At 42.3% G+C, this 12,452-nt stretch overlaps 1 protein-coding gene across 3 annotated transcripts in view; it reads left to right on the forward strand.

Annotated features, from left to right (window-relative positions):
• HOOK1 (hook microtubule tethering protein 1) overlaps nt 1-12,452 on the forward strand; it is a 50,100-nt gene that overhangs the window by 36,873 nt on the left and 775 nt on the right. For all 3 annotated transcript variants that reach the window (XM_072649660.1, XM_072649661.1, XM_072649659.1), the window contains exons 19-21: nt 867-967; nt 6,098-6,199; nt 7,862-7,930. In XM_072649660.1, the coding sequence (XP_072505761.1) occupies nt 867-967; nt 6,098-6,199; nt 7,862-7,930 (272 nt within the window). The remainder of the gene's footprint in view (nt 1-866; nt 968-6,097; nt 6,200-7,861; nt 7,931-12,452) is intronic.

Genomic DNA, 12,452 nt, shown 5'->3' on the forward strand with positions numbered 1-12,452 from the left:
GATGCTTCTTCAACTCAGGGCAGGCAGTTAAGTGCCTGGTAGAATCATGCTAGTCTACCCACAGAACTCCATGCTTTGTCCATGGCCTGGCATTGTTGTCCGCATGCACATCCCCATCCTATGCCCCTGGCCAGGTGTCATCATCCGTTTGCATGGCCACACAAACAGCCCCCTGCTGCGTCTGTGGCTTGGTGTCATTATCCATGGACACAGCCTTATTGTCCATGCACACAGCCCCATGCTCTGTCTGTGGCCCCAACTCTCCACAGCCAACCCCAACCCATTTCATCTTGAAATGTGTTCAGGGGAGGTCAGACCTCACTGTTGTTTGGTTGGCATTTGACTTTTCTTGATTTGGAGCAGGCTTTCCTACAGTTGTTCTTCGCTTGTTGTGATTCTCCAGAGAGCTATTTGTTCCTCTTCTTGGATCCCTTCCCTGTGAGAAAAGGACTTTTAATCTTATACATCTGTGTTCTAGTTAATGTTGATAGGGAATGCATGCCTTAATTAGAGAGATTGGATTTCACAATTTTTTTCCCTAGTTAACTTTTCCCTTCTCTGAGCTGCATTGATTTTGTTTATGCAGAAGCTTTCCAGTGTCATAACATCCATTGTCCTTTCCTCCTCAGCTCTTGTATTGAACAACTCATAGCATTGTCTCTTATAAATGAGTAGTTGCATTTTAATGGAATTGGATTAAAGAAGTAAACCAGAGAATAATTAAAAAATAAAATTCTAGTTTTTTTCTCTGTTGGGTCTAGTCTTTCAGAAGACAAATCAAATGTAAGATATTTTATATTTTCTGTTCAAGTAGTAGAATACCATGAATGAAATGTGGTTATATTTTTGTTCTTTTCTGTCAATAGTACAAAAGATAAATGAACTTGAAGCTGCCCTGCAGAAGAAAGATGAAGATATGAAAGCGATGGAAGAGAGATATAAAATGTACCTAGAGAAAGCCAGAAACGTAAGTAGATTAACAGTTGCCCAACATCATTGCCTGTGTCCCTTTATCAGAGCTGTATGGGTTTTTTTTTTTTTTTACTTAAAATCATTTAATATTTTATTTTGTCCTTAATTACATGTAAAAACAATTTTTAACGTTCATTTATAAAATCCATTAAGTACTCAACTTTCTCCCTTCCTCCTTTCTGCCCCCTGTTGAGAAAGCAGCAGTTATAGGTTATCCATGCGCAGTCATGCTAAACCTACTTACATATTAGTTGTGCGAAATAGGACTCTGTCACAAAGCCCAAGAAAATAAGGAAAAATGCGCTTTGCTCTTTATTTCAGATTCCATCAGTCTTTCTGACAGCATTTTTCAGTATAAGCCCTTCCGAATTGTCTTGGGTCATTGCATTGCTGAGAATACCTAAGTCACTCAGCATAGATGATCGTGCAGTGTTGCTGTTACTGTTGCATACAAGATTCTCTTGGTTCTGGTCACTTCACTCGTCATCAGTTCATGTCAATTTTTTCTGGCTTTTCTGAGGACATCCTGCTCATCATTTCTTATAGCACAATAGTGTTCCGTCACAGTCACATGCAACAGCTCGTTCAGTCATTCCCCAGCGGATGGACATACCCTCAATTTCCAATAGGAGCTGCTATATTTTTGTACATATTTTTGTTTTTTATCTCTTTGGGATTCAGAACAAGTAGTGGTATCGCTTGGTCAAAGGGTAGGCATGGTTTTATAGCCGAAATTTCGGGCATAGTTCCAAATTGCTCTACAGAATGGTTGAATCAGTTCACAACTTCACCAACAGTGCATTAGTGCCTCAATTTTTGCATATTCCCTCCAACATTTGTCATTTTCCTTTTCTGTCATATTAGCCAATCTGATAGTTGTGGGGTGGTACCTCCGAGTAATTTTAATTTGTATTTCTCTAATTGATAGTGACTCAGAAAATTTGTAGATAGCTTTGATAACTTTACCTGTTTGTATCTTTTGACCGTTTATTAGTCAGGAAATGACTCTTATTTTTATAAATTTTTCAGCTCTCTGTATATTTGAATAATGAGGTCTTTAGCAGAGAAACTTGCTGTAAATTTTTTTTATATTTATGATTGCTGTGTATTCCCCTTCATCCTATTTTCCCCCTGTTTATGGGACTCTCTTTCTCCTTTCACCCTGTCCATTCCCAAAAGTGCTTTGCTTCTGAATATCCCCTCCCTCAATCTTCCCTCCCTTCTGTCACCCACCTGTCCTTCTCTTATCCCCTTCCTCTCCTACTTTCCTATAGGGTAAGATAAATTTCTACAGCCAACTGAGTGTATGTTACTCCCTCTTTAATCCAATTCCAATGAAAGTAAGGTGCATGACCTTCCCCTCCCCCTGCTCCCTCCATCCCCCATCTTCCTCTCCACTGGAAAAGCTGTTTCACTCCTCTTTTTTGTCAGATAATTTACCCCCTCCTGCTTCTCCCTTTTCTCTTCCAGTGCCTTCCTCTTTCTCATCCCTCATTATTATTATTTCCATATTCATGTTTCATATTAAGCTCATACTGTGACCTCTGTCTACGTATATTCTTAATTGACCTAATCATGAGAAAGTTTTTAGGAGTTACAAGTATCATTTTCCCATGTAGGAATCAACGGTTTAACCTTACTGAATCCCTTATGATTTCTCTTTACTGTTTACCTTTTTATGCTTCTCTTGAGTCTTCTATTAGAAAGTCAGATTTTCTATTCAGCTCTGGTCTTTTCATCAGGAATGTTTGGAATTCCTCTATTTCATTAAATGTCCATTTTCCCCCAGAGGGATCATACTCAGTTTTGCTGGGTAGGTGATTCTTGAATGAAATCCTAGCTCCTTTGCCCTCTAGAATATAGTACCCCAAGAACTTTAGTCTTTTAATGTAGAAGCTGTTAAATCCAGTGATAAATCCTGACTGTGGTTCCATAATATTTTAATCGTTTCTTTTTTGGCTGCTTGCAGTATTTTCTTTTTTTCTTTTTTTTATTTATTAATTTTATTTATTTTCAGTGTTCTACAATCACTACCATATAATTTTTTCCTCTCCCTCACTCGTACATTCCCCCTCCCTCCCCGAGATGGCATATAATTTTATATAGGTTCTACATATACATTCCTGTTAAATACATTTTCACAATAGTCATACTGTGTAGAAGAATTAAAATGAATGGGAGAAATAAAAAACAAACCAAAACATAATACACACACGCACACGCATACACACATGCACACAAATGATCTACTACATTCTGCGATTGAATTCCATAGTTCTTTCTCTGAATGTGGAAGGCATTTTGCCTTAAAGGACCATTGGGAATTTTTTTAAGTCCTTGAATTGCAGTGAAGTTCTAAGTCTACCAGAAAACACTCTGGCACACTGTGGTCGTTGCTGTGCACAAAGTTCTCCTGGTTCGGTTCCTTTCCCTCAGCATCAGATCATATAAGTCTTTCCAGGCCTCTCTGAAGTCTTCCTGTTCATCATTTCTTATAGCGCAATGGTATTCCATTATATTCACGTACCAAAATTTATTCAGCCATTCCCCAATTGATTCCTAGTTTTTGGCCACCACAAAGAGTGCTGCTATAAATATTTTTTTGCATGTGGGACCCTTTTTCCATTTTTATGATTGCTTGAAGTATTCTTAATATGAGAGCTCTGAAATTTAGCTATAATATTGCTGGCAGTTTTCATTGTGGGCTCTTTCAGGAAGTAATCAGTGGATTCTTTCAATTTCTGTTTTACTCTCTGGTTCTAGAATATGAGGGCAGTTTTCCTTCATAATTTCTTGAAAGATGATGTCTAGACACCCTTTGAAACCCACCTGAAAGGTTATCTGAGATTCCACTGAGATCATCTATCCCAGGGCTTGTGAAACCTTAAAGTATGTCCCAAATGCTAGCTGTTAATATTGTTAGCTATTATTAAAAAGAAAAAGAACAATAGTCTTTTTTTGTGTGGACCATTTGCAAACAGTAACATGTATGTTTTTAATAATATTAATCTGAGGAACAGAAGGCACTGTATTTCATTGCCCTTCTAACTAGCCTTTTGTTTTTTACAAAAATAAGTTGTTTGCACCTATGTGTTGTCATAGCTTGTCAAAGGTTACTTCAGGTTGTGTGGCCTTGCTTTACAACATTCAACAGGCAATCACATCTTGCAGAGATGGTGAGTGTATGGATGCAGGTTTACATCATATCAGATCCTTTAAAAACCTTCCTCCAGTTTTATTGAAAGGCCTGCAGGGCCTCAGTTTTCCCGCGAAACAATTTTCTTGTAAGGATTTGTCATCTGTTTGCATTTAAGGAACATTGCGCTTTCTGGGTCAAGACACCTGCAAAACATAACAAGAGGCTTCTTAATTTATTAAACACAGTAAAGAATTCAGGGTTCAGCTTTAGAAGGCCATTTTGTCCCCTCTCCTTTGCCTCTTTATCCAGTGTTTGATCCCTGACAAACTATGACCTAGGAGGTTTCAAGGACCTCACCTGACGAGTGCAGCAGACCCTCGATCTCACATTTCCCTTGTCTCTTAGCTCCTGGGTGTCCTGTGCAGAGCTCTTGTGCCCTTTATCTGCTGGTGAGCCAAGCCACCGGCTACTGGTGCTGCTGCCCTTCACCTGCAAGGTTCTAGACCTTTCCTGATTATTAACTTGTAAAAAACATGGAGGATGCCTAGAGAAGGCTGTCCTTGGAAGACCTGGCATTCAAGGAGGCCCCTGTAGAAGCTTTGTCAGGAGACCAGTGTAACTAGGCATGCTGAACAATGAAAACCATGTTAGGTTAAATAGGGGCAGTTGTTTAGAATGCACAAGTAGCAGGAGTTTGTATATTTATCATGATAATGATAACAGTAGTAGCCAGCATATGTGTACTGTTTTAGAAACATAATGATAACCAGCATATTTGTTGTGCTGTAATAATAGTAACCTCTTGTCTGACCCTCACCACAACACTGGGAGATAGACCCTGTTCTCATTGGACAAGTAATCCCTGCCCCCTCCTGCTGCTCCTTTGCCCCCAGCTGCTGACATCTCTCCCACAGCACTGATGCCTTGGTCTGTCTGTGTACCCTGTTTTCATGAAGCGTGTACTCCGGACTGATGGCTGCAGGGACATGGCATGTGGTCCATGCCAAAATGAGGTGACAGCCCAAAGCAGGGAAAGGAGGGGCCAGTCACTGGCCCAAGTCAGGCCATTCTTCTTATCCCTGTCAATGAAGCCAGCCTCCTTCTCAAGGGAAGCATCAGGGCAGCCAGAGTATGGTTGTGCTCAAGAGACTCTGCTCATTGGGAGGAGATGGGAGGAGGTTGGCTGCTCGGCTGGGGAGGGCTGGGGAGGGAGATAGGATTTGCAGAAGGCAGTGACAGGAAAAGCAGAAGGGAATGAAGAAGTGGGAGCCTTCCAAACTAGAGGTGCCCAGAGGTGCAGGGCAAGGATATCATGCCCTCCTGGGGGGGCACTCTGCTTTTCAAAGACCTCCTTGATGTTGAAAGACTGAAGGCAGGGATTCTGGTTCTGGGTGGGTGTTTGCTCTGACCTCATCTGTGCCTGCTCATACCCCCTCTCTCTGTCTTCACTCCATGAGCCAACCCTTAGAAAAACGGGGACCCCATGACCAAGCCTGGACCCTTTCTCAGCGTTGATTGTGCTAGGTTCATGGGGCTAGTGCAGTGCTCTCAAGAACAAAGGGTTTCATTCCTAGCCTGGGAGGCATTGAAACTGGACTGACCACTTGGACATTAAATCATGCCTGCCATATGCCACATGCATATGCCAAGTGCTTTACAAGTGGGAGGGAGCTGCTGGGATTGCCCCTTTTCACATATGAGGAAGCAGACAAGTAGAACTGAAGTGACTTGTCTGGGGTCCCTCAGCTGGGAAATGCCCTAGACTGACTCCAGACCCAGCTGCAGAGGGTGGGGCCATTTAAAAGTCCCTGGGCTTCTGTTTTCTTCACCTCGCCCATTTTACAGTGAACCCCAGACTACCTACCAGCTCATCTGCTTTCCATAATCATTCATGCTTTTCTCTTCACTTTGTTCATGTATTTGTTTCGTTCTAGAATGTTTTCTATAGTTAAATCTTGACAGGTGGTATTTGTCTTCTCTGAACAGGTAATTAGAACGTTGGATCCCAAATTAAATCCAGCATCAGCTGAAATAATGCTACTGAGAAAGCACCTGGCAGAGAAAGACAGAAGGATTGAGATACTGGAGGTACGTTGGGCATCTTCGTTCAGTCTTTGTTTATTCTCTACCAGCTCCCAGAACTGGGTTTGAACTATGGGAGCTGCTTTATGTGGGTATTATGGACAGGAGAATGTGCCCTTCACAACCCAGTTAATAAAGGGCAGGGCTAGGGCCAGGATCTGAGCCTTGATCTCCAGACCGTTCTCCCACCCTGCCCTGCACCAGTCATCCCTGGTTGATGGTTTATGATTGAATCAAGAGGAAGCATTCCTGAAAATTCATTAGAACTCGTCACAAATCGATGGAGAATCCTCTGGATTGACTGCTGGCCTGCCTCTTCTGTCACATTAACAGCTTCTGAAGTAGAATGAGCCCAGGCCTGCTAGCAGACATGCCAACGAACAGCTTTAAGCCCAAGTCATGGCTCCTGTAACTGAGCTCTGGACAGATGGAGTCACCTTGCTCCTCCCAGGCATGGCCAGGAAGGCTGATTACTGAGCACTTTGAAACTCACAGCAGGGATTCTTGTTCCTCTTCCACAGATGATCCATCTTCTAAAATCACACAATAGAACCCGATGTTCCCAGTCAGGGCTGTAGACCCATACTTGGTGCTCTCCACCACATATAGCACCACTCACCACTTTGTCTGAGGGGTCCAGGATTTCCCTGGCTCCCTCTGGTCCCAGGAACAATGGTCCAGTGTTGGCGTTGTTCTTCCACAGACCCTTTGTTTAGCCCCTTTGAGCTTTGACTATAAATATTACTGTTTGCTATCAGTATTTGGAAAGCAAAGCATCCTTAACTGGAGCTGACTTTTCTGATCAAATCACAGATCAGATTTAAATAAACAATGAACAAAAACACTTTTTAATTTATTTGAATCATATGTTAAAAAATATGTATAGATACATATTTTAATTTTGCAAAACCTATCCAGTTCTGTTCTTTGCATTAAAAAATCTGAAACCTATAAATAGTTATTGGTCCCCTTTGGTGCTTGCTAGGAAGTTTTTAAAAATTGCCATGTCTTTTTGACATCACTTATATTTCCTGTTATGTTCCTCCTCCTTCCCTTCCAGAGGCTCTGCATTAAAACAAAGAAGAAAAACCCAATCCAGCAATCCTAATCAACACATCAACTAAGCATGCCAGGTCATGCAGTATGGTGCACTCTGGTGCCCCTATGGAGAAGAGAGGGCCATGTTCATCTATCTATCCTTGGTCATTGTGTTTCATAACGTAGGGAAGGAAAGGGAATGAGTATTTATCTAGTACCTCTTGTGTGCCTGGCACTGTGCTAAACACTTTACAAAGATGATTTCATTTGACCCTCACTGTAGCTTTGGGAGATAGGTGCAGTTATCATCCCCAGTTTTCAGATGAGGAAACTGAGTCAGACAAAAGTTAAGTGACTTGCCTAGACAGTGGCTAAGTGCCTGAGACTAGATTTGAACTCGGGTCTTTCAGACTCCCAGTGTAGTGCTCTTTCCACTCTGCCTCCAGTTACCTTGCGTTCCAAGGTAAAAGGTGGTCATGTTCAAGCTTTGCAATTTTGTATGCGATTGCAGCCTTATCTTCTATATTCTCAGGAATGAACTGTATTAAAATGTTTGGTGGAAGTAACTCATGATGTTTGCATGACTTGGGATGGTCTGGTTTTTCTACTATTTCTCTCATCTTTTTCCAGGGTGAATGTAAGGAAGCCAAATTCCGTGACTATGAAGAGAAGCTCATTGTGTCTGCCTGGTATAATAAGGTGGGTTGGAATCTGGTTGATTTGATTTATTAAAAAAATGTTCACTAATTCACTTCATTAATATTTTTACAAAATTATTGATCAGATCCAGCTTCATGCTCCATAAGCATGCTCCAAAAAAAAATCTAAATTCTTTTGTCATTAATTCAGTTCAGCAAATGTTTATTCAGCAGCTGTTTGTGTTTAAAGCAGTTTGTTCAATCCTGGGGATACTGAGGTGAAAGGCCAAGTAAGCCCTGTCCCCTGTGCTTTAGTCTCTGGGGGTTCAGAGGTAGAATGGGATGAGATGTACCTGGAACCTGTACAGAAGAGTGATGGAATGTGGCAGGAGTAAAGGTTGGAGCTCTGGGGCCCTGAGGAGTTTTGGAAAGTACAGTGGGATGAGATATATGTTGGACCCACCCCTAAGTATAATATGAGGTGGAACATGGCAGGAGCGAGGGTTGGAGGGGGATGGGCAGGGGCATCCTCAGAAATCCATGGAACAGAAAGAGCTCTGGGGACCTGAGGAGGGTTAGAAGGTAGGTACAGTGGGGTGGGATATACCTGGGACCCCTAGGAGAGGGACATTCCCATATTAACTCTTTGTTTATGGGAGGGGCATACTTAGAGATGTAGCTAGGGAGCGTCAGTCATCCAGGCTGTTTGAGCATTACACTGGTGACACTGGATGACAGACACAAAACAGAGAAGTGAAATGGAGCTTCTCTAAGTGGATGCTCATCACACTCTCTCTTCATCACTGATGACAGTGGAGCTGTGACATTAGACTGTGACATCACATTCCTGCATCTGCTCCATAGGGAAATGGACGTTATAGTTAGGAGTGCAGAGACAGGCAGAACCCTTGTGCTTGATCAATGTGTTGGGAGGAATTGCATGCTGGGAAGGATGGCTTTGTTAGCCCACAGATTCTGCCTTTGTCCTCCAAGAGGAAAGAGTCAATAAAACTTGGACAAAATCTCAAGACATCTTGGATATCCTTGATAAGTCTTGTGAATGCAATGGAAGAACTTTCACTGCTGGTCTACAGAAGTCACACCCTCAACTGAAAGGTGTGGAGAATGTGAGTGCCCACCCAGCTTATTGTTTGATTCTGGGGAGTGAGCAAACGCTCACAGAGGAGGACTCCCTCACATGTCAAAGTCATACAGGGTTCCATGAGAGATAACCAGTCTTCTGATTATCATCATCAGGCAATGCACTAAATGGTCCAGCAAAGGAGTTTACCTTTGTCATGAGAAATTCTCTAGAGGGGACATCATCCAGATGTTTGAGGGAATGTTGATCTTACAGCATCAGCCGCAGGACCCTGCAGGGTCCCATCCTTGAGGTTATGATCATTCAGAAGCATTGGCTCTAAATGAAGACTGATTCTTCGTGTCCCCGTGACCCCAAGTATCAGTGTGGATAGCTCACAGAGCAGTGTGTGTGTCACTTGATTGTGTATTGCAAAAGCCCGGTTTTGATACAGGAAGAGAATTAGTTATGGGAAGTTGTGCCACAGGATCTCAAGCTTATCCCTGCAACAGAGGCCCATCTTTTTACTGTTGCTTTTTTTTTTTCAAGTAAGCAGTGATTTTTTTTCTCCGTTGAAGAAATTAAAGGAGGAAAGCCTTGGTAACATCATTCCACGGACTGATGAGGAAGTGCACTGCCCACTTCTTGTCAAAGGCAGAAGACTGAGCAGAAGGAGATGCTCGTTTTTGGACATCCTGGATGTATGGTTGCGAGTCCTGATGTAACATATTATTCAAAGAATTAAAGTTGAGGGTCTTCTAAAGGGAAATGGAGATGTGTATGACAGATAAAAGGAAAAATGAGGCATTGAGCATGAGGCCGTAAAGGATGATGTCACCAGAATTTGTGAGTCAGTTACATAGTGAGAGAGGAGGACAAGCCGTGGGTGGCCACATGCCCCTGGGGTGGACAGCCCACATTAGGAGTGCCATCTGCTGTCGATGGCAAGATACAAGTCCTCACACTAAGGAGAATTAGATCCATGGGAGTGTGAACAACTTTAAAAAAAATCTGAGATAAAAATCCATAATTTTCTTTCTAGTTTGGGAAGTTGAATTTGAAGCCAAAATTGATTTTTCTCTTTTGAATTACTGTTGTACTGTTTAGACTAAGAAGGACAAAAGTCAATGGAAATAAAAGAACCTCTCCAATCTTCCTAGATCATTAGTACGATAATACTGGCATGAAGTCAGTCAAGTGCTATTCACATAATCCAAATGTTAGGCATTATACCTATTGGAACCAGAAATGGAGGTGTGGGCTTTAGCTTGTCTATGAGATTGGAGTGATTAGACAGTGTGAAAGGTCCCTTTAAGCAGTGGAGAATGGTGTTGGACCAATAATCTCCCCCACTCTCCACTATGTTGGCATATTCATTTACTCTCTGTTATCTTTTATATAACTGCTGGAGGAAAGGACAGATTAAATTTGGCATGAGGAGCTAATGGTTCTTTGGCTTGCCTTAATGAGAATTTCTTTAAAAATAAAACATTTCTATTGATTTTTTTTTTATATCGTCAGAATTTCCTCCTGGGATCCCCTTTATAGAGAAGTATCCCATATAATAAATAGTATATTTTTAAAGACCAAAAAAGAAAGGAAAAAGATCAGCATAACTGATTGATATTTTGAAAAAGTATGAAAAATGATGCAATACTTATGGGCCTCTTTTCTCTGCAAAGGCATGGAATAAGGAGTTTTTGATCGCTCTCTTTTCAGCCCAGTCTCAGTCTTTATAAGTTTTCAGCCTTCAGTTGTTTTGATGTGTGTGGTAGTTCTTTCCATTTGTATTGTTGTAACCTTGTATGGTATTTTCTTGTTTCTGCTGAATTTGCATTCTGTCATGTAGCCCTTTCCATGCTTTTCTGTATTTCTTACGTTCATTGTTATAGTTATGGACCACATTTTGTTTAGATATTCTACATTCAGTGGATATCTACTGTGTTTCCAATTTTTTGCTATAACAAAAAGTCCTACTGTAAACATTTTAGTGTGTAGGGGAACTTGCTTCTTTTCCATGACTTCCTTGTGGTATGAGCCCAGCAGTGAAATCTTTAGGTCAGAGGGTATGGACACTTTAGTCACATTATTTGCAAAATACCCAGTTGTTTTCCAAAACAGGTTGTATTGATTCCCACCTCCATCATTGTGCCAGTGTGTCCATCTTCTCACAGATCCCCCAGCATCGCCTATTGCCATGTTCTGTCATCTTTGCCAATTTGCAGGGTATGAGGGGAAACCTCACGGTCATTTTGATTTGCATTTCTCTTCTTTGTAATGATCTGGAGCAGTTTTCATGTGGTTATTAATAGTGTTCAGTTCTTTGGAGCATGGTTTGTTCACCTCCTTTGCCCTTTTGTCTTAATAAGTGCATTCTTCAAAGGAAGCCCCAAACGAAAACATCTGTTCTGGATCCGATTCTCACCAATAAGGAGAAGTGTTAGGATCCTTGTGGGAAAACATCCACTGTTTTCTACATTTGGTGATGAGGTTTGGGGAATAGCTATGTAAGAAAAGTTTCTGGTGCGGTAGAAGGGGAGAGCTCTCCAGAGACTGGTGTGAACAGGGTATCCCCAGCGGCCTCAGATTGACAAGGTCACGCACAGAAAGTGGGAAGAGAGAGACTGTGAGCGTTGTTTACTGTATGAATAACATAAAGAGGTCGAGGGACCTGAAGCTGGCCAGTGGTGTGAGGTCTGTCTCTGTCAGCTCATTACAGATACTGCAGAAAAGAGTGCAGTGGGAAAGGAGGCTGGCAGGGCTGAGCATGGCGACTGGTGGAGAAAAGGCTGGAGGGCTCCATTCTCCTCTTGCCTGAGAATGACTTTTAGACATAGATGGTTAATAGGGGAGTGCTTAAAGCCAGTATAAGGAGGGAATGGACAAGAGAGAACTTGGTTACCCTTGATGATTCGCTTGACCCAGACACACTTCAGCCCAGGGTGGATGCGATTTCTGAACCATCACCATTGCTCCCCTGGAGAAGCCTTGCCAGACTGGAGAAGGAAGGGGGATGTCTGACTTTCCAAAGAAAGGAATAAAAATTACTGGCAGAATTGTAGAGCCTGTTGTTGGAAGGATCCCGAGGTGCTGGCTTGGTCTCTTCGGGAGCGGGTTGTCCCATCCTCACCTCACTTGCTTTTGGATGAGGTTCCCAGACTGGGGCATCAGAGGAACACACAGATGTGTGCTTGATTTAGGAAGCAGAAGCCGTTGATGCAATCCTTCACAATCTGCATGTGAGCCTCGTGAGAACACTGACTCTTGGGTCTAACTAGCTACATGGCTGGACTTGGTTGTCGTTGGCGTGAATGGTTTCATTCCTTTTGAGAGGTTCTGAGTGTGGTGCCTCAGTTTAACCTGGAAATGAGGAGATCCTGACAGATGCCTCTAGATAGTGGAAGAGTATCGGTAGAATCCTGGCCTTGACCTCAGGAGCACTGCCTGAGCTAGAAACCTGCTGCAGAGAGAGAGGGCTCTGGGGCCTGCCATTGCCACAAAA

The sequence above is a fragment of the Notamacropus eugenii genome, chromosome 2, assembly GCF_028372415.1.
Source record: "Notamacropus eugenii isolate mMacEug1 chromosome 2, mMacEug1.pri_v2, whole genome shotgun sequence".
Lineage (NCBI taxonomy): Eukaryota > Metazoa > Chordata > Mammalia > Diprotodontia > Macropodidae > Notamacropus > Notamacropus eugenii.